General features: G+C 52.9%; 3 protein-coding genes across 8 annotated transcripts in view; 2 read left to right on the top strand and 1 right to left on the bottom strand.

Annotated features, from left to right (window-relative positions):
• The window catches only part of FANCD2 (FA complementation group D2), a 55,325-nt gene extending 50,211 nt beyond the window's left edge, over positions 1-5,114 (top strand). The window contains exons 41-44 of the mRNA XM_062585318.1: positions 261-335; positions 3,694-3,840; positions 4,403-4,477; positions 4,997-5,114. Of these exons, the coding sequence (XP_062441302.1) occupies positions 261-335; positions 3,694-3,840; positions 4,403-4,477; positions 4,997-5,059 (360 nt within the window). The 3' untranslated portion in view covers positions 5,060-5,114. The remainder of the gene's footprint in view (positions 1-260; positions 336-3,693; positions 3,841-4,402; positions 4,478-4,996) is intronic.
• A 133-nt stretch (positions 5,115-5,247) lies between these two features.
• BRK1 (BRICK1 subunit of SCAR/WAVE actin nucleating complex) lies at positions 5,248-5,881 on the top strand. Its single transcript, XM_062585820.1, has 3 exons — positions 5,248-5,407; positions 5,513-5,595; positions 5,676-5,881. The coding sequence occupies exons 1-3, from the start codon at positions 5,290-5,292 to the stop codon at positions 5,700-5,702; spliced, it is 228 nt and encodes a 75-aa protein (XP_062441804.1). The 5' UTR covers positions 5,248-5,289; the 3' UTR covers positions 5,703-5,881.
• Positions 5,882-12,015: 6,134 nt separating this feature from the next.
• LOC134145693 (coiled-coil domain-containing protein 81-like) lies at positions 12,016-18,310 on the bottom strand. Of its 6 annotated transcripts, none has more exons than XM_062585458.1 (13): positions 18,020-18,310; positions 16,729-17,842; positions 16,478-16,539; positions 15,815-15,971; positions 15,248-15,504; positions 14,767-14,849; positions 14,340-14,473; positions 14,133-14,244; positions 13,730-13,862; positions 13,257-13,397; positions 12,702-12,781; positions 12,361-12,486; positions 12,016-12,129 (listed from the first exon to the last, which is right to left on the bottom strand). In XM_062585458.1, the coding sequence occupies exons 2-13, from the start codon at positions 16,805-16,807 to the stop codon at positions 12,039-12,041; spliced, it is 1,455 nt and encodes a 484-aa protein (XP_062441442.1). In that variant the 5' UTR covers positions 16,808-17,842; positions 18,020-18,310; the 3' UTR covers positions 12,016-12,038. The 6 variants fall into 6 exon arrangements, with proteins under 6 accessions (XP_062441442.1, XP_062441443.1, XP_062441447.1 ...); XM_062585459.1 differs by having other exon boundaries at positions 16,729-18,095; positions 18,193-18,310; XM_062585463.1 differs by lacking the exon at positions 16,729-17,842 and having other exon boundaries at positions 18,020-18,095; positions 18,193-18,310.
• Between the last annotated feature and the right edge of the window lie 1,052 nt (positions 18,311-19,362).

The following is a 19,362-nucleotide window of genomic DNA, read 5'->3' as shown; positions in this document are numbered from 1 at the left end:
TTGGTTTCCAAGTCTGATGCAAAACAAGTTTCAGCTCAGAATGCTTGGCCTGGTAATGCTTATGATTTGTGTGGTCAGACTTTCATTACTGGTTACTTGACTATATGCACAGTGCAGGTTTCCTATGACCTCATCCAATTTGTCTGATGTTTTCTGCACATGCACAACATTCCTTTGAAAGGATTAGTAGGATTAATACTATTTTAATATTCTTGTTTGCGTTATGGTCAGTGATTTGATGTTCTGCTTCTTTATTACAGGATGATGTGCAGAGTTTGCTGAAAACCTTGCAGCTGAGTACCAGACAACTTCATCACATGTGTGGCCATTCCAAAGTAAGATAAGCTCTAATTGCTGTGCAAACTCCTATCATAAGGAAGACTTATTTCCCTTCCACTGCTTTTCCAGAGCATAGGCAGGTTCTACCTGCAGGCTTCCAACAGTATCAGTGCAGGCAGAAACTCTCAGAGGAGGAAAAATAGCCTTGGTTGATGGACTGAAGTTGAAATATTTGTGGAAGTGGCTGAGTTGGATATCAGATCAGGTTAGCATGCTCTGTTTTTTAGGACAGAAGTTATTGACATCTTTGGTTGTTGGCATCTGTAAGGGGGTGTTTTTGAGAACACAAGCTAACACCTTAGAGGCAACATTTGCCTTTTCATAAGATATGAATGCCAAATTCATAATATGGGAGAGAAGCATTGGCAGAGATCAACAGCCCTATGAGTTTCAGGAATCATCATCAGGAGTTGGACAGGGGAAAATCTACACAAAATCCTCTTATGATGCCTTTTTGACATTATTACATTGACATTGTTACCAGAGAAGAGAGCAAAGGCAGTGGATTATACTGGTGACACCCAAACCAGTCTGCCAGTCTCTCCTAGGGGACTGGCAGGAGGGAAGGGGGACAGGAATAATAGCCCACTTACAGTGCAGAGAGCCAGTGCTTCTTGTCAAAGACGATCATGCAGGGAAATGCAGTTAGAGGGAATTTCACATGCATGATGCTTTTTTTCTGTTGGATTCCCAAGAGGACCAAGAATACCTGTTCTAGAGGGGAGCTCTGCTGAAGTATTTGAAGGGAGAAAGTTAGGTATTAGCATGGCTCCCTGAGCTAGATTTGCTAGGGATTTAATCACAACCAGCAGCAGGAAAAAAAAAATGTCTAGGTGAAAATCAGAACATGGCACTGCAGTCATCAGTATGGGGAAGTACCTACCCAGTCAGCTTGGTGACTTGGAAGCTGGCACAAACCCTGAAGATGCTGAAGAGCCTGCTGATGTTTGAAAGTGAAATCCCCGTGCCCTCTTTAAAGTCACAATTCACCTTGTAAAGAAGATGACATCCCTGCACCTTGTAATCAGGGTGTTTGTCTTTGCACTTGACTGGCATTTTCAAGTGCTGCGCGGATAAATGAGCTGCCCTCTATCCAAAATAAGAAAGCACAGCCCATGGTCCCCATTAGCATATAACTGCAATTCATGAATAATGAATTTTGGCATTTTGCCACAGCTTTTGCTATCTGTTGCAATCTGATTAGGTCTCTGTGCTACATCTTTTTGCAAGAATGAGAAGGCAGGAGCTGAGTTGAGGGAAATCAATGTATACAATAAATGCTCCATTTCTGTTTGAAGAAGATCTGATGCTGGCTTTTTTGTTAAACTAGTCTTGATTTTTCACTTTGATATAAAACCAGTAATTACTCACTGACATACCATGCAGCATTATTTAAGATTTGCTAGTCTTCCTCAGCAGGGATACCTTTAAAGAGCATTTCACAATAGATAGTAGCACTCAGCTTCACCTGTGTCTTCCCAAGTCTTACCATTTACTTTTCCACACCAAGTCTCTCTTCAGTTTATGTACCTAATACAGGACGTAAGGACAGTTTCTGGAGACAGACTTTTGCAAAGAGCATAGTGCTTTGAGTCTCTGAAGCACTTGCATACAGTCAGACAGGCTTCAAGGTCTAGGGAGCACAGTAAAGTAGATAGGGTGTCATTAGTGAGGTCTTCACTGATTTGGTTCTGGTTAAGACTGCTAGGTGCAGGGAACAGATTGGTGTTGGCACTGAGCTACTATTCTCTTTTGGCAGAACATGAAGCAAAGCAGTGCTGCCCTCCTTCCCAACACATCTTGAACTTTTTCAAGAAATGAAGCTTATCAGATTTCAGAGTAGAGCTAAAGAGAGCATCTTATGCAAGAAGGATTTCATAGCATTTTCATAAAGGAACTTATGCATAAAGTGATTGCTTACGCTTATGGCAGGTTGTCTGTTCTGTATTGCAGATTCAAGACTAGCAGGAAGACACTACTCAGACAGGCATGCTCACCTGGAGCTAAATCTCATGCAATACATGGCACAGAAACTCTTCCTCAGCTGATTTTTGCTTAGAGCAACTCTATTCATTCTCTCCTGTCCGACTTCTCCAAAAGCCAGCGCTGCTTTGGTCTGGACAAGTTGGATTTGGAGTTAATAGTGCGCACACATTTTAAGTACCTAATGTTCTGGATATGGAAATCTGGTCCAATTTATGAAAGTGTGCAACTTGTAGGGCACATTTTCTAGCCCTCTTGCAGAGTCCCAGAAAATCACCAAAGAATACTGCCACCACCTAGTCCAGCATCCCATGACTGTACTGTGCCAGGTGAATAGTGATTGCAATGACAGCTACTCCTACTATTTCTGGACTATACTGATGCATTACTACAAGAGTTCTCACTGACCCTCAGGGATTGCATGGGACACTGAGCAGGGAAAAATTGCCATTGCAGTAGCTTGCTCAACACCTTTCTCCTTCTTTTCCTGCTGTGCTTCAGAATGCAGTGATTTCCTGATATGAAACTTGCCACAGGATTAGTTTGCAGCTTTTGGCTATTAGCAAGTACCTACCTCCTTTCTTAAGCAGGTAGTTTCACAGTCTGGCCACTTGTAGTGTTGCTTTTTGCTGTGAATTAGCAATGTTTGATTGTCTGGTGCTGACCTGCATAGATAGCTCTGTTAGTTCACCAAAAATTTCTTATATGCAAGAGTCAGACTTATGCACCCTGTCAGTTGCACATGCCACCAGCACCAGTAGCACTGAAGCTTCCAGATCTTCATGTGCACACAAGCTGTGGCTGTAGTGAGCAAAAGTGATGAGCGATATGAGATCTGTCTGAGAAGAGCTCTGTGCTGCTGTTCTTGGGGAACAGAGCAACTGATATCACTTTGTTGCTGAGATGACGGAACAAATGAAAAGCAGATTCTCAAAAGAATTTCCCAAGTGTCAGAAGAATTCATCTGATTTATGTGGAGGAGTTACTAGCCTCTCTCAGGAGTTCACAAGAAAAGCTGAGGCTTCTTCTATTTTTATCCAGAGTAGATATAGCTGTTGGGATTGTTGCAAGGAATTATTTTGTCTTTAGAGAAAATGCGTATCTCAATTTATTTTTTAAAAAGCAGATATGAAAGAGTTTGGCTAAGAAATGACAGAGTCTGGCCAAACTTTGTGGGGGCATGGTCTTTCCCACCCGCCTATATAACCATGGCTTGTATTAGCACAGCTTCTGGTGATCGTTACAACACAGTGTCATTTGCTAATGAAATTCTATCCCATGCCTGAGTCTATACTGCCTGAATTTTTTTTTTAAAGCAAGAAAACCTAACCAAGAATCAAGTGTAACCATATTGTACTGTTCCATATTTAGATTCGACAAGATCTTGGACTGACCAACCATGTGCCTTTGTTGAAGAAGTCACTGGAACAATTTGTGTATCGAGTAAAAGCGATGTTGGCGTTCAACCACTGCCAGGAAGCATTTTGGGTGGGCATCCTTAAAAATCGGGATCTTCAGGTGAGAAACACTGTCCTGTCTGAGGCAGTTAAAAACTGGGGAAGGACAAAGGTCATGCTGTCCAGACAACTGTAACTCTGCCCTTTTGTGCAAGTACAGCTGTAAAGCCACATTCAGCATGATCATAGTCGGGTCGTATCTAGTGCAACAGAAGGAAGCATTTTAGTCCACAGTTTCAAGGGGTACACGTGGTCCATTGCTACACAACTGGGGGTCCCTCACCGTAAGGCTTCCACGCTTAAGCGACTGATTTTTATTTTTTGTAACAATGAATATAAGCGATCCTTCCTCTGGGTGGTAAGAACTACGTGCAAAGAAGGGAAGAGATAAAGGCTGCTTGAACCCCTTTTCTTGCGCTTTCTTGTGTGTGTATCCCCTAATAGAATCCAATCCTGACCATCATCTTCCTCTTTTGCTGTACAAGCACGATGACCAAAGCAAAGGCTGCTTTTTACTCAGTTATGTGAGATCGTAACTAAATGCTGCTTTCTTCCATTCTGCCCTGCCATGCTTTGGCTGCTTCACATAAATTCAGTACAGCCTTTTTTTGTGCTTCGCTTAGGGAGAAGAAATCTTGTCTCAAGCATCCGAGGAAAGGGATTCCAATGAGGAGGACTCTACCGAAAATGTGGCTGAGGTACTTCTTTACAGGCCACACTACCTGTTGCTTTTAATTACTTCTGCCACCTGTTAAAACTGTTACTATAAGGCAGAGAAAATGCTGGGGGGGGGGGGGGGGAGGGGATAACAGAGCTCTGCCAAATCAGGCCTCAGGCTTAACTCATTTAAAACCACCGGAGCAGGCAAAATCTTTGAGACATCAGGCTGCTCTGATGCCCACTGCTCTGGTTATGGTGTCTCTTTTCTCTAAAAGTAACTATTTATTTCCTGATGAGGTAGGGGCTTAGCAAGCTGGTGAGTGAAAAACTGAGGAAGCCGGGAGGGAGCAGGGGTGTCCTCGTGCGGCCTTCCAACGCAGCGCGCTCCCGTTACAGCACTGGGACGCCTGGCAAGAGAGGAGTTCTTGTCGTCAGGGAAACTGTGGCTCTCCTGCCTGTTGGTGGGAGCAGCAGGCCAGGGCCCCCGGGAGCGAGGTTCGAGGCGGGCAGAACCGCCCTGTGGGGCAGCGCGGGCCTCACAGCAGCCTCTCCCGCAGGAGCCGAGCGGCACGGCGAGCGAGTGCAGCGCCGAGAGCAGCGACGAGGGCAGTGCCGAGTAGCGGGGGCCGCGCCGGCGGCCGCGTCTGTCACAAATAAAAGTGATGCAGAAGCGCATGGCTGTGGCGGGCTCGGGGGGGGGAGGGGGGGACGCGACGGGCGCCACTCAGGCGGGCGCGAGCCGCTGGGCGGGGCCTTGTGCGCCGGCACCGGAAGCGGCAGGGGTTGGGGGGAGGAGGGAGTGGTGCGCAGCCGCGCGCAGGCGCAGTGCGTGGCGGGCGGGCGGGCGGCCATGTCGGTGCAGGAAGACCCGGTGCAGCGGGAGATCCATCAGGACTGGGCGAACCGTGAGTACATCGAGGTGATCACCAGCTCCATCAAGAAGATTGCGGACTTCCTTAACTCCTTCGGTGAGGACGGCGGGGCGGCCTTGACTGGGCTGGGCCAAGCCCGGGGCAGCGGCTGGAGGGCGGGCGGGCCCTTGTCTCGTAGCCCTCACTGCCGCTTCCCCGCAGACATGTCGTGCAGGTCCCGGCTCGCCACGCTGAATGAAAAGCTGACGGCTCTGGAGCGCAGGATCGAGTACATCGAGGCCCGGGTGAGTGGAGTGGTGGCAGACCAGGAGCGGGCGGGGGGCTGGGAGCTGGGTCCTAGCTTAGCTCTCTTCTCTTTCCACAGGTCACGAAGGGTGAGACGCTGACATAAACCTAATGCAGCCCTGGGTCCCCTCCTGTTGCCATCAGAGAGCTGCCACCCTGCACCAGGGTCCGCTGTCATCTCTGCGCATGTCACCAATAAACCGCTGTGCTCCTGCCCTGACTGCTCTCTGCCTGCCTGGAGCCGGGCCACGAAGTGTGGGCTGTGCAGCTGCTGTAGTCATCTCAGATGTCTCACTGGTCCTGTGTGATTTCTGATCCTCCGTGCTCAGGGGTCTTTATTGAGAGGGGAGATGCTTCCAGAGTTGCTAGGCCTGACCAGCGTGGCTCAGCCTTTGAGGTGCTTTGTAGCCCTGTTGGGATCACCAAGGATAATGGCTCAGAGGGTTTCTCAGTCTGCATGCTGTCGTGGCTGGGTGGAGGAAGCAGGCATACCCAGTATGCTGCCTGTGTTGGAGATTGTCCTTCACTAGCAGCTAGGAAGAAGCACATCTTCTCCTGAGGATGGTGGATGGAGAGCAGTCAGCTGAGAGTCAAGCCTCAGGCCTCTCAAACCATTCATTTCTTCATTGATCTCGGTTCCTCAGTGAATATCTAGAGCTGCGAACTTATTTCTCTTGTCTGGTGTTTGTTGGGGAAACTCTGAAACTGGTATCAGTAAAGGCCTTCTTGCTTTCTAGCAGGCTCTGAATGTCTCAGCACGTTATTCTCTAACTGAAGCCCACCTTTTTGTGGCGATGATGTCTTGTCTGCGACGTTTACCTTACTGGGTATGCCTGTAACTTTGATTTCCTTTTGTATTTTCAAGGTTAGTATGTGTGACATCAGCTGGCTGCTCCCCAACATATGTACTCCCCTGAGGTCACAGTTTTGTTGTCAGTAAGGAGCTCTGTGGTGACTGCTGTTTGAATAAGAAAGGTGACTTCTCTAGCCCTTTCCTCTACTTACATAGCTAGTTACATATGCTTTACTGTCTGGTGGGACTGCACACTCCAAGGGCTTAGCTGCTTCTTGGTGAGTGGTCCTCCAATAAGTACTTCATACCAAACTATAGAGTTTACAGCGGAGTGGAATAGTGGCAGGGCATTTTATTATGTCTTAAGAAGTAGATGTTAAATGCTGAGAGATGATGTTGTCACGACATACAAGATCAGCAGGCAGATGGGAAATACCTGTCTCTTTCCTCAGATGCAGTTTCTGCATCGCCCAGGCACATCAAAAGTCTGCTCTGCCTGTCTGTGGCGCATGTACCACCCATACTGAATGTGCTTGTGGATGGACTGGAGTGGAGTCTTGGAATCTTCATCCTTAGAGATACTCAAAACTTGGTTTGATAAAGCCCTGAGTAGCTTGATCTGACTTTAGTTCTGCTTTGGGTGCACAGGTTGAGCTAGAGACCTCTAGAGGCCCCTTCCTAGTATTCTTCACCCAAAGATTGAATAGGAGGCAGAGGCAGTACCATAGACATACCTGGCACTGTCCCTGGCTGACCTGTTTGTTTAAGATTCACTTGTTAGTATTCTCAGTTAATGAACTGGTTGATAGGCTGGGTCTCAGTTGGTTTCCTAGTCTCCTGACAGGTTGCTGCAATATATGTTCCCTTTTTCCTTCACTCTAGGGTTTCTCATGGGAGTTGATGTTGCTGGTTCTATCCAGTGTAGCCATGATGTTTGGTGTTAAGACATTTGTCTTTTGCAAGATGCCACTTCCAGAAAGTAGGCTGGTACAGAGCTGTGGTCTGTGCACAGTTCATCTCGCAGTGGAAATGCTGGGCAGCTCTTGCCAGCAGAGAGTACTGCCATTTTTATTTCCTTTTCAGGGAATGTCATAGTTCTGTAAGATGCCCCTGCCAGATCAGGTTCTCCATCTGGTCCCTGTTACTGCTTATTCTGGGTCATCTGCTGAAGGTGGAGAAGCCTGCTGATCTTTGGTATGTTTCAGCCTTCTGCAGCATATATCCTTCCAGTAGATGGAGCTTTGCTATTTTTGAAGCATGCAGATTATTTTAAAGATTGAAGTGTTCTGCTCTTTTTCTCCTGTACTGTGAAATGTATGGGTGATATGACACCCCATTAAACTTCTTGGGAACTATCTAATTTATTCTAAATCAGGAGATTGATTTTTCTGCCTTGTTTGTGGTAGCTTTCTCCCCTCCGCATATTTAATGTAGCAGGAGATGAAGATGTGCTCTGTATCCTCAGAGCATTCAAGAGGAAGCAGTGCTCAGACATCCTTGATAACTGTCCAATCTGATGCCTTTCCTAAGAGTCTGGAGGTCTGGGTAAACCGGTTTCATTAGAGCTTGAGCCACATCTGTAACTTGAGATGTGTCTGCATTCTTAAACAGCTGGTGCTCTGCCCCACTTTTAGTGAGTGCTGTCTGTCACACACTTGGCCAAAGCTTGTGGAATGATTAGAGCAATCCTGTAGCGCTTATTAATTATTCAGTAAGTTAACAATTCCCAGACCTCCAGGTAAGCATAAATGAGTAGTAGTACTGAATTTTTAATCTCAGATGAGAGATGAGGTAATGCTAAGTTGACTTTATTCTTTTTCAAGCATCCTCAGCAGAAGAGGGAGATAGGGCTTGAATTTGAATTTGAATTGTCACGCATGTGCGTGTGTCACATATGCCGTGAAAGTTGCAGTCTCTGGTCCAAAGCATGTGTTTGAACATTAATGTAGATTGGACCAGATGTCTTAAGTAACTAACTTTTAGTAGATAACTATGGGTTGATGGGCTTTCTAGGTACCTACTGCCAACAGAGTCTTGATTTTAGGAAACAGCACTTTGAGGAAAGGTGGATATGAGAGAATTAACTCTAAATATTACTCAAAATCAGATTTAAAAAGGTGCCTGTGGCTTGCTTTTCTTTTTTTTAAACCTGTTGAATAGGAGTTCTACTATGCAATGTTTTACTGGAGTTGGAAAAGCCATGATTGCATATGTGTGCTTACACTGGGTTTCTGGGAAGCTTTAAAGTCCTATTTACCTTCATCCCATGTGCGTTGCAGGTGGTTGAGCCTTATTCAGTCACCTGAGCTGATCTTAAGAGGAATACATTAGGACATCCTTGCATTTTTGACTGAGACCTTCCCTTATAGCTTTGTGAAGCTTTGTCCTTAGTAGCTTTAGGAAGGTGAATTGCTTAAAAATCCAAGAAGATGGTCTCTTGCATCTAGATGCCAAGACACAGGAATGAAAGTCATTCAAATAGTTGTCTCACAAGGAGCAGATTTTCCCTGTCTGCCTGCTGATCACACCAGGTCAGTGAGCTAGAAAAGTCATGGGGGTATGGAAAGTTCCCAGATTCATTAAGATTGTTGGGTCATTTCCAAAAGGCTGCTAGCAATACTTCTTCAAACTCTGCAAAGCATCAGGGCCTAGGACCTGGTCCTAGTGCACGTAGCAACCTTAAAGGCAGCATACGCACTTGGCTTCACAGCTTGCCTCCCACCCTCCCAGTCTGACACATGACATGCTTGGAAACAGTGTTTTGCCTTTTTTCTCACAAAAATGCAAACCCAGTATTTGGCAGAGCCCTGTGCCAATGGGGAGAGGAAGATTCTCAATGCAAGCAGGCATCCTGGAGCAAAAGATTCCAGAAAATAATATCCTGGGGAAACACTGTTTGGATAGATCAAACTCAAGAGGGTTGCAACTGCCTGCCAGCAAGTCGCTTTCAGTTACCTGTACTTTCAGGAGGTCTGTGGTGTACTATTTATTTCATATCTCTGTAGGTACAGAAAGAGAAAACAAACACCAGGAAATCTCCAGGGGCAACCTTAACTGATATTTAACCTGACTTAAAAAGCTGGACCTTGAACATTGAACATCTCATTGTTATAATACTCATTGCTATATGACAGAATCAGCCACAAGGCACTAGGCTTTGGAGCATCAAGTGTTGATATAATAAGGTCTTAGCATGGGGCATTTTAATACAAAACAGGAACCTCCTTACTGAGGATTGAGTCTTTTCTGTGGTATGTTTTAAAGTGAGGAATACACTAGGAAAAGATGATGAGTCTTTCCTTGCAAGTGATCTCTGTGCTGGACTTATTTTTTGAAACTACTATACTGGATCTGTTGTAGGTTCTTAGATATGTTTTTGCTGAGGGATGCACCATGTTGTGCTATAGCCAAGGCTGTAAATACAGCTGAGCTCCTGGCTGAGGCCAAGCTGTGCTGTATAGCCATCTCCATGTTGCCTCCCACCCCACCCTGTCAACGGTTACCTGCTATCTCATGCCTCATCAGTTTTTCTACTTCCTAGTTTTGCCATCTCCCAGAAGGGAAGTTGCTGAGAAAGCTGTGAGCTGATTGATCTTGTGATACTGCTAGTCAGAGCTGAGCAATGGGGAGAGGGAAGTAGAGCAGTTTCCTTGCACTACCTCCTCGCTGAGGTACAACTAAAGAGAGCAAATGCTTGCTGCAAAAAAGATTACTGGCCAGGTGGGGAAGGGTGTAGGTTTTCGGGAGGAGTGGAGGGGACCCTGTGCTTGGTTCCTTGGTTTTGAAGTGATGGGAACTGGTGCCCCGGCAGGCTGCTGTGGTTGCTGTCCAAGAGAAGAGAAATGTCATATTTGCTGTCCCCTGTATCTGGCTGCAGGGTAGAACAGGAGTTGCCAGCAGGGCATTTGATTTGAGGGCAGTGTGGTAGGACCCCAGCTTGCTCTCATCACCTACAAGTAGCCTTCAAGCCCTCTTCAATCACCCACGCATGCTGCAGAATTTATTGGCTCAGCCAAGCCAGCAGTTGGGCATGGTCCCCTGCTCCTCACTGCTCTAGCAGCCATGGTGGCATTCCTGGGATCCCCAGTCCTCCGAGCCTTTCCTGCCCCTTCTCCACAGCCAGCTCAAAGGCCAGGCATGTATCACCCCCAGGGCAGAGTGAGGAACAGGAAGGACAGCTTCTTGCTAGTGGAGTAGAGAAAGAGAAACTAGTGCTGCTGGCATCAGTTATCTCAGCAACAAGTGGGTTAAAGGGCTTTCTGTAGGGCTTATGTATTTCCTTCCTCTGATCAGTACACTGAATGTAAGGACACTTGTTCAAACTTCCCTCTGCAGAATCCCAAGCATGGGGCCATCCAAAGCGTGCAGCAGTCTGTCATTGTTTATGCACCGGCCTGCAGCGGGCACAGTATTGCTGCACTCAGGTGGGCATGCAGGAATGTCGCTTCCTCCCAGCTGAACTCCCTACCCTGGGTAGGCCAGGCAGGTGACCTTCAAAGCATTATACAGCATGATTCAGCTTGGCATGTGTTTCCTGCTGTCTGGTGCAGAATATATCAGTAGCAGGGCTGGTGATGGGCTTGGTTTTCAGACTTTCTTTTTGCTTTTTCCAAGAGGTATTAGAAGGCTTTGGCTCTGCTGCTAAAAAAGGAATCCTGACAGGGCTAGGTCTCAGGCCTAGGAAGTATGAAGACTGGCAAGGCAGGAATAAAACATACTGAGGGAATAGGGCAAGATAATGGGAAAGAGAGACATTCCAAAACTTGTATTTACAGAGGTGCTGTTAGACACTGACAGGTCCAGAGGTGCATTGGGCAGGGCTGTACCACGGCACAAGAGTCCCTGTCCAGCCCTTTCTGGAAGAGCTCCATGAGGGTTATCCAAAAGCTGAAGGAGAGGGTTAAAAGTCAACTCATGTCCCTCAGTAAGAGTACATGAGAGCCCTGCTAAGCTCAAGGGTGGGGAAGAAAAGAACAGTTGTTCCACTAAGGGTAGAGGAATTACTATGGGAGCACATTGTGTCTTCAATGGCTCTTCTTTTCATGGCTGCTGCAGAGAATGCCCTTGCAAGGCACAGGCTGGTGAGTCCAGCGGTGAAGGGGCACCAACTGCCTTCCCTTTGCAGTTGCATGGGGATTTCAGCACCTGCAAAGACACCCTTGCCCTTTGCTAACAGGTTCGCTGCTGCCACGAAGATCAAAGAGAGTGCTGCTGGAAACTCTTGCACTCGCACGGTGTGCTTGGACCCTGGAGGTGCCGTCCCTGAGGTCTAGCCACCCTCTGGGGCTGTTCAGCCTTTTTGCTGGATGAAGTAGGCGCCGGCCCATAGCAGGAACTGGCTGCAGGAGCAGAGATCCCAGCGTCTGGGACCGGGACATGGTGAGCCAAAGACTTGGAGCCCACGGAAGAGCTTGGCAGGCTCTGGGCACCTCAGTCACCCACTCTCCCCGCAAAAGCTTTCCCTCGCCTCTCCTCGGGCAGGGCAGTCCCCAAAGTCACCTGCTAGGGCGCGGCTGGGCCGAGAGCTGCCTGCGAGAGGGGCTGCCCCACTCTCCTTGCTCCCGCCTGCCCCTTCCCAGGCCCTCTGGAGCTGCCCCTGGCACTTTCACACCCACCAAGGAAAGGCTCACAGCAACTCGGAAAGCCCCTTTATTTCCAGGCATAAAAGCCATTTTGGTGGTAAGCGCCCAGCGCGCGGTCTTGCTGCTCTCTGCTCCGGAGGCGGCTCATCACCGAAGCGCTGTAGGGTTCAGGAGGAAGATGTTGTGCCACCGGAGACGTTGCTGGCAAGGTTCTGGTGCACGGCCACCCGCCACCCCCTTTGAGTGGGCGGGATGTGTGAGCCCAGGCCAGGCTCCAAGGCTGCTTCTGTCCCCCGAGGCGGGGCTGCAGAAGACCCTCTGTCCCCAAGGCCATGGCAGGAAGGGCACTGCGGAAAGGGGGGAACCCGCCCGCGTTGCGAGGTATTTACCGGCGCTCCTCCTCCTCCTTCCTCAGCCACTGTCTGTTTTGTTCCACTCGCTCCTTCCACCTGTCCCGAAGGACTTTGTAGGAAGTCATCAGCTGCATGTTCTGCAGTGCTTGTGGGGACACTAGCCTGCAAGCGGAGTGACAAAGTCCCTCTCCCACTCTCCCGGGAGCCTCCTGGCCGCTGCCGGCCCCTGCCGACTCCCGTCAGAAGAAACCAGGGGCTGTCGTAGCTGGTGCTCCGGAGCTGAGGCATTTGGGGTCCTGGCACCTGCGGAGGCTCACAGCCCCCTTGCCTGTGCCCAGGCCCTGCCTCTGAGCTTGCCCACCCATACACAGGCTTACCTTTGGGGGGGCCTCCCCAGCACGTCGGTGTCCGCGCAACGCCGCTGCTCAAGGTCAAACTGCTTCTCCAGCAGCGGGATCTGTTTTGTGAGGAAAAGAAGAAATGGTTTTGGCACGGAGGGGTGAACGGGCAAGACAGCACTGGCCTGCAGGGGAGGCACCTAGTCCTTGTATAGCCGGACTCAGGCTCCACAAGGAGCCGATAGAACGGGCTACCATAGCTGAGCCCCTGCAGCTCTGGCCCCGGCACTTCTGGCTCCCAGGGGCTCAAGGCAGCTGCCCCGGAGAGCTGGTTTCTAGCTCGAAGGCAGGCACCGCAGGCAGAGGCTGCCTGCTGGGGAGGCATCCGCCACCAGCTGCCCTTGCTACAGCACCGGGCTCCTTCTGGGCCCTGCTCTGGCCGCAGCCGTCTGCCTCCTGGGAAGGGGTGGGCCAGCCTGGGCGCAGCTCCTTGGAGGTAGCAGTCTGCCTGGGCCCTGCTGCCTGCAAGGCTCCGCTGCCAGTCTGGACGAGCGAAATGCCCTTTTGCACAGGGCCGTGCAAGGCAGCCTGTACCTGGGCCTGGCGCCGGGCGCGTTTCTCCAGTGCAGAGAGCTGCTGCTCCTCCCGCAGTGCTTGGTGCTGCCTCTGCTTGTCTTTGGAGAGGGAGCCGTGGGCAGCTGTCCCGAAGCTCTGCGTGGCAGGGCAGGCTGCATGCTGCGGGGCCAGGGAAAGGCAAGAGCATTAGTCTTGTCCGTTTGGGCAGGGCTTCTGGGCAGGCCACTGTTGGCTTTTGCTTTTCACCCGCTCTCCCACCGCTTGTCTTGAGCCTCACCACCATCCCTCTTTGGCACGCTTTTCAGCAGAAGGCAGGCTGGAAAGCTCTTGTAACAGCAGCACCTGACTACGCCCCAAAGCGGCAGCCAAAGAGGCCCCCCAACAGCTCCGGTGGCCGTGCAGCGAGGGCCCTTTGTGGAGGGAGTCTCGCAGGCCGGAGCTTTGCGACGAGTCGCTGAGATGCAAGCATTAGCCGGAGCCCCATCACGCACCTGTGCTGCACCCGTGGGAGTGGCGGGGGCACAGCGGCTCCGAGGTCCGGCGGGAGGATGTGGGAGGTACTTAAGGGCAGCTTCCTTCTGCAGAGTGGTGCCCAGGATGGGGGCTGTCTGCTTCCTCGGGCTCCTGAGGAGATACACCAGGGCGCGTTAGGACAAGGGCAGGAGATGTTTGCTAATAAAGATTTGCATTCAGCTCCCCAAAAGGTTGGGACGCTGCAAGAAAACAAAGGCAACGTGAGGCGCTCCCGCAAAGCTGCGCATGCGGCCAGTGGGCAGCCTTTGCTGGGCCATTTGTTAGGAGGCTTTTGGAGTCCCTTGGGCCCGCGTGTCCAAAGGGGACGTCTCCCCGTGCGGGTACAAGTGTCCCCCACAGCCCTTCCGCCAAGGCTCTCACCTGGCAGCAGGCTTGCTCTCCAGGCCTTGCCGCTGCCTGCCTTCCCCCCAGGTTGGCAGCATGGGGAGAGAAAGCTCCTCGCGGTGCTGCAGGAGCTTGCCAGGACGCTGCTCTGTGAGGAGGAAAGAAGGATGCTCTTCAGAGCAGCCTCTTGGCGAGTGCATTTTCACGGCGCTGCTGTCACCCGGCATGGGACAGGGACTCAACCGGGTCTGAAGGCAGCTTTTCCCTGACCTTTGCTGCTCCTGACGCCCGCGAGCTCTTCCTCCAGCTCCTCCTCTGGTGGGCTGCCGGCAGGGGCAGCGTGGGCCTCCGGGCTGCCTTGCACAGAGAGCTGAAACCTGGCAACCAGAAAGACAGAAGGCATAGCCCTAAATTCCTCGCTGTGTGCAGTCCCTTCTCTCTGGTGGGAAGCAGGGCAAGTGGGGCTGGAGAAATGCAGTCAGCGTTCCCAGTCCCTCCAGGCAAAGACACGTGTAGCCCGAAGTGAGCATTAATTAAGCGGGAACCAGTCAGCGGGCGACTTATTCCCAACTCGATGCTGAGCGTGCAGCCGGGGCGGTGCACGGTGCCGAGCAGGAGCCGGGCAGCCGCCTGCTCGGTTGGCCGAGGGCTGCAAAGGAAACGTGCTCACCTCGGGAACACGTGCACAGGGCTAGGCCGGCTCCCCAGAGCAGCAGGTCTGCCGGAGATGGACAAATGTGTCATCTGCCGTTTCTGCAAGGTAACACGGACCCATTGTGAGGCTTCCGAGGCAGTTCTCTCTTGGCTGCTGAAGGCAGCAGAGCATTCTGCTGCAACAAGAGGGGGCTGCCTCTCCAAAGCCCTCCACCGAGAACAGGAGCCCCTCCCTTTTTGGTGCGGAGAAGCTGCCCAGCAAAGAGCAGAGCCTGGCACCTAACACTGCCAGAGCCCGGCTCATAACACTGCCCGGCTTTCTGCAGGGGCAAGGGGCAAGAAAGTCAGGAGGTGCTCCCTTTGCACTGGCAGCAAGGCCTGGGGAAGGCGTTCCATCAGCCTGCCATGCTCGAGCTGGCCAACGGGCATCCGGTTGGGCGCCCTGCGATAGGATGGCCAAAGAAGTGCGAGTAGCCGGGGAAACCTGAGCAACTTACGCTGCAGTGGGCTGCAGCCAGGCTTGCAGTGCCCTCCAGCCGCTGTGTGCAGTGAGGATAAAACCTCATGCGCACTTGGTCCTTTTGGCAAGTGAGAAGCCCGATGTCCCTGAAGGCAAAGGCGACCTTCTCTTTGTTCCGCACATGGGAAGAGAACAAGCGGATGGTCTCTTCCACGCAGTCTTCCACCACGCGCCTCGAGAAGGAGGTGGCCCGGGACAAGTGCCGGTAATTCAGCGGCTTGACCTTGATGGTGTCTGCACGGAAGAGGAGCAACGTCACTGCCACAGCAGGCCAAAGTTCCACGGCTGGGCCATCAAGAAAGGTGAATGGCGTGGAGCTGGGTGTTAGGGCAGTTCCAAGAGAGAGCGAGCGCGACGGTGTGCGATATTCTGTAGTCCAAACTGCTACAGAAAAGCAATTCTCCCCGGAAAGAGCTCTGTGTGGGGTGATGAAGCTGGACGTCTCTGCTTCTGCCTGCCCCTCCCAAAGAGCAGGGAGCATCCAGCCACAGAGCCCGTGCGTGGTGTGGCCGCGGGAAGCCGAGGGTGGCCGCTGCCATCTTACCAGGGAGGGTCACTTTGGGGCGCTGGGGCTCCTGCAGCCAGACCATGTCCATGCCCAGCTGGAAGACAGGCCTTCGAACCATCAGCACGTCACTTTTGCCAAGGCGCAGTGGCTCTCGGACCGTGCCAAAGGTGCCGAGCCCCTCTAGCAGGACACCCTGCACACAGCAAAGACACAAAGGCCCCCCGCCCCCCAACAAGTAAGTCTCGTGGAGATGGAGAAAGTGCTGTTTGTCGGCGCGTGGGAACCCTGCTCTGTGCCCTCCCTACTGCTGGCGTGCAATGTGGCACGTAGGAAGGCTTTAGAGAAGAGGCACGTTCAGTGGATCACGTTGTCCTCAGCCTCCTCAAAAGGTTCGTTATCGTCTCTCGGCTGGAGGAGACCCTGAAGGCTCCCGAGAGCCCTGGCACAGACCGCTGTCTCTCTGCCTGGTCTTTTGTACGGGGCCACAGGGAAGAGAGCAGCTCTGGGAGGTGCCAAACGCTTTCTCACACTAAAGCTGCCCGTTTTTTCTCTCGGGGCTGGCCCCAAGGCTGCTCTGCAGCACACGGGCTAGTGGTGGTGTGCTGCCGTGGGGCTGGGGGAAGTGTTGCTCCCGGGCACCCTGTGCTCTCTGGAGAGCTGAAGCCCTGCGGGGCCAGGGCGACCAGGACACCAGCCCACCTTGTCCCGCATCATCTCTTCCAGGATGTAGTTGGACACGGCGTCCCAAATAGCAATAATCTCTGGAAAGCAAGGGAAAGACATGTCAGGCCCAGCCCTCTGGGACGTGCCACCCCTTTGCTCCCAGGCCAGGCAGGCTCTGGTGGCAGCCCGCAGCGCTGCGCAGCCACCCCCACAGCCCCGGCTGCACAGCTATTTGGACAGCTAAGAGTCTCGGCAGCACCTGGGGAAGCAGCCCCCGAAGCCCTTACCTTTGGCGGAGAGCTGCAGGAGCGTTGGGAACAAGGACTTCTGGTCGGGGCTGATGGTCTCGGTCCAGCAGCCCTCCATCTCCCTTGCTCCCTTGCCCTTAGCTCGCCTCTCCAGGCAGGGGAAAAGGACGCTCTTCTTGTCTCCTCGCCCAAGACTCCTGTCCAATGTGCCCCTGCTCCTCTGCCTGACGGCGAGAGGCCCCTCCTGCGTGCCCTTGCTGCCTCCGGCGTGCTCGCCTGGCTGCGGAGCAGCTCCAAAGAGCAGCAGCGAGCAGCAGCTGGCCAGCGCCTGGGCCTCGCAGGCGAGTGCGGACACCGCCACGGGCCCGGGGAGACCTGCCTGTGATGCAGCGCGTCCCACTGTGACCTCAGCCTCACTGTGCCATCAGAGGGGGCTCGTGAGGTCACGGGCACAGAGGTGTCACCGTCCCGGGGAAGAGCAGAGAATTTCCCCGCTTTCCCTGGCAAGTGCAGCCCTTGCCCTCACTTCTCGTCCCCAAAGTGCAAACGGGACCCTGCTCTGCTCGGGGCCCTCTCTCTGTGCTCCAGCAAGGCCGTAGCAGCGCTGGTCTCCCCCGACCCAGAGCCCGACTCGCAGGCTGACTGCACGGCCCACCTTGGCCTGGCCCCGTCACTGCGGAGGGGCCTGGATGGCCTGGGCTCAGGGCTGCCCCCCTCCCAGTCCCAACCTGCCCTTCTCCCTCTCTGGGGGCAGGTGGCACGCGCCCTGGAGGGCCACGCCACGGCCCCGACAGCCCTGGCAGCTCCCTTGGCTCCCCAGGCAGCTCCTGGCTCATGCTGAGCCCTGACACATGCCGTCTTTGTGGCTGGGGCCGGGCTGCACGCATCACTTGCCCGCAGCATAAACTTGGGCGGTTCATCCAAACAGAGGAGGCTGTAGGCAGTGGAATCATAGAATCATTCCATGGACCCAGAGAGGGAAAGATGCCCCCACGCTTGCCCCTGCAAGGTACTCCCATGGCATACCAAACACCTCTCCGTCTCTCCTCTGGAGAAGAAACATCTGACGCTCCCACAGTTCACCCAGCAAAGAAGACCACCACCACACTGCTTGTCATCAAGAAACCAAACCGGGCGCTGTTCCTGTTTCCTTCTAAACAGGAATAATTCTCTCCAAGCACCTCTTGCTTACCTGCGGGATGCCTGCTGCCCTGCTCTGCCTGGGCCCACACGGGCATCCCGGCAGCAGGACAGCCTCTGGCCCTCTAGACGTGCCCCCCGCAGCCTGGCTTTCCCACGGGGGCTGTGCAAGCCCTGCTGCCCTGCTTACCTCCCCCTGCTGCCACTGGCCTCCTCAGGACATGCCCATGCACCACACCGTCACTCTCCCAGCTGGGCTATGCAGCCTTTAAAACAGCAGCATGCATGCGTGCGTGCGTCAAGAGCTGCCTTTTGACTCCTCCAGCAGTTTGTGAGAAGATCAGCTCGCAGCTCCGCACGTACTGAAGCTTGAGCCTGTCCCTGCAACCAGCCTGCGTCCTCTTGCCAGTCTCTGCGTGGTTGCAGGGCGACTGCTGTGGGAGGAAAGCCCGTTGCCCCGGAGTAGTGTCGGAGATGTGGCTTTCCAAATCACTGTGAAAGGAAGGCCTTGTTTCCTTCCTTGTTTCCTTCTGGGCGTTGCTCTTTCAGCCTGCCGACGTCCTTCCCTGATGCTGGGAGCCCGAGGTCTGCACCCTGGCGTCTCTGCCTTTTCCCTGCTGCACGCCTGCCCAAAGGCTGCTGAACGTGCCCAGGACATGGCTGCAGATCACAGCGGTGTTCCTACGGAGAGCTCGCCTGAAGCTGAGAGCCATTGTGCAGCGGAGGCCTGATGGAGGCTCACCTGTGATGTGGCCAGGCCTGCACAGCCCCTGCTGCTCTTGGCCTGAGCACCCACAACGGTCCTCATGGAGAGCCGTGGGGTTTAGTGGTGGTGGGATGGGTGCGGTCCCCTGCTCCCCACTTCCAGAAGTAGGGGGCCTCCTTCCAGAGGTCCCAAGTCCCTCACACCTTTCCCCCTCCTCCTCTACAGCCCCGTCAAAGGCTGCGCACACGTCATTCCCCAGGGCAGAGTGAGCAGCAGGAAGGACAGCTTGGTGCAGACCGGCAGAGTAGCAGCATAGCAGCACCAACTCCAGCGTTCTGCTCCGGGCTGGGGAGAACTGGGAGCGGGAGCCCAGAGAACTACCTGGGCTTGTGGCAGGCTCCACTCCTGTCCTCTACAGCTCCCTGCCTCACAGTGATAGCCAAGGACCAGAGCAGCCCCTTTAGACGCACAGCAACTACTGTTGTGTCAAGAACAACCCAGCTGCGATAACGACATTGACAGAGAAGTGGTGGAATACATTTGCTCTTCACATAGACGATGGAGAACAGAGCAAGACCTGGCTCAAACTGAACAGGAAAGCATAGGTTTCCAGTGACAACATGCAAGATGTCTTCCCCGCGCTATGATCTTTGGTAGCTGGGAAGGATCTTGTTTGCAGCAGAGGAAGCTGCCACCAGGAAAGAGCCACCAGACTGCCGAGGCATTCCCCCACAGCAGTGCCAGCTTTGCTCTCAGCTACAGCAGGCAGGCGGGCTTGCGTAGCACAGGCACGCGCTTTCCCTGCAGGAACGTGCCGGGCTTTGCTG

This window comes from Rhea pennata, chromosome 12 (genome assembly GCF_028389875.1).
Source record: "Rhea pennata isolate bPtePen1 chromosome 12, bPtePen1.pri, whole genome shotgun sequence".
NCBI classification, from domain to species: domain Eukaryota; kingdom Metazoa; phylum Chordata; class Aves; order Rheiformes; family Rheidae; genus Rhea; species Rhea pennata.
Note: the sequence above shows the minus strand (reverse complement) of the source record. Positions and strands in the feature narration are given on the sequence as shown.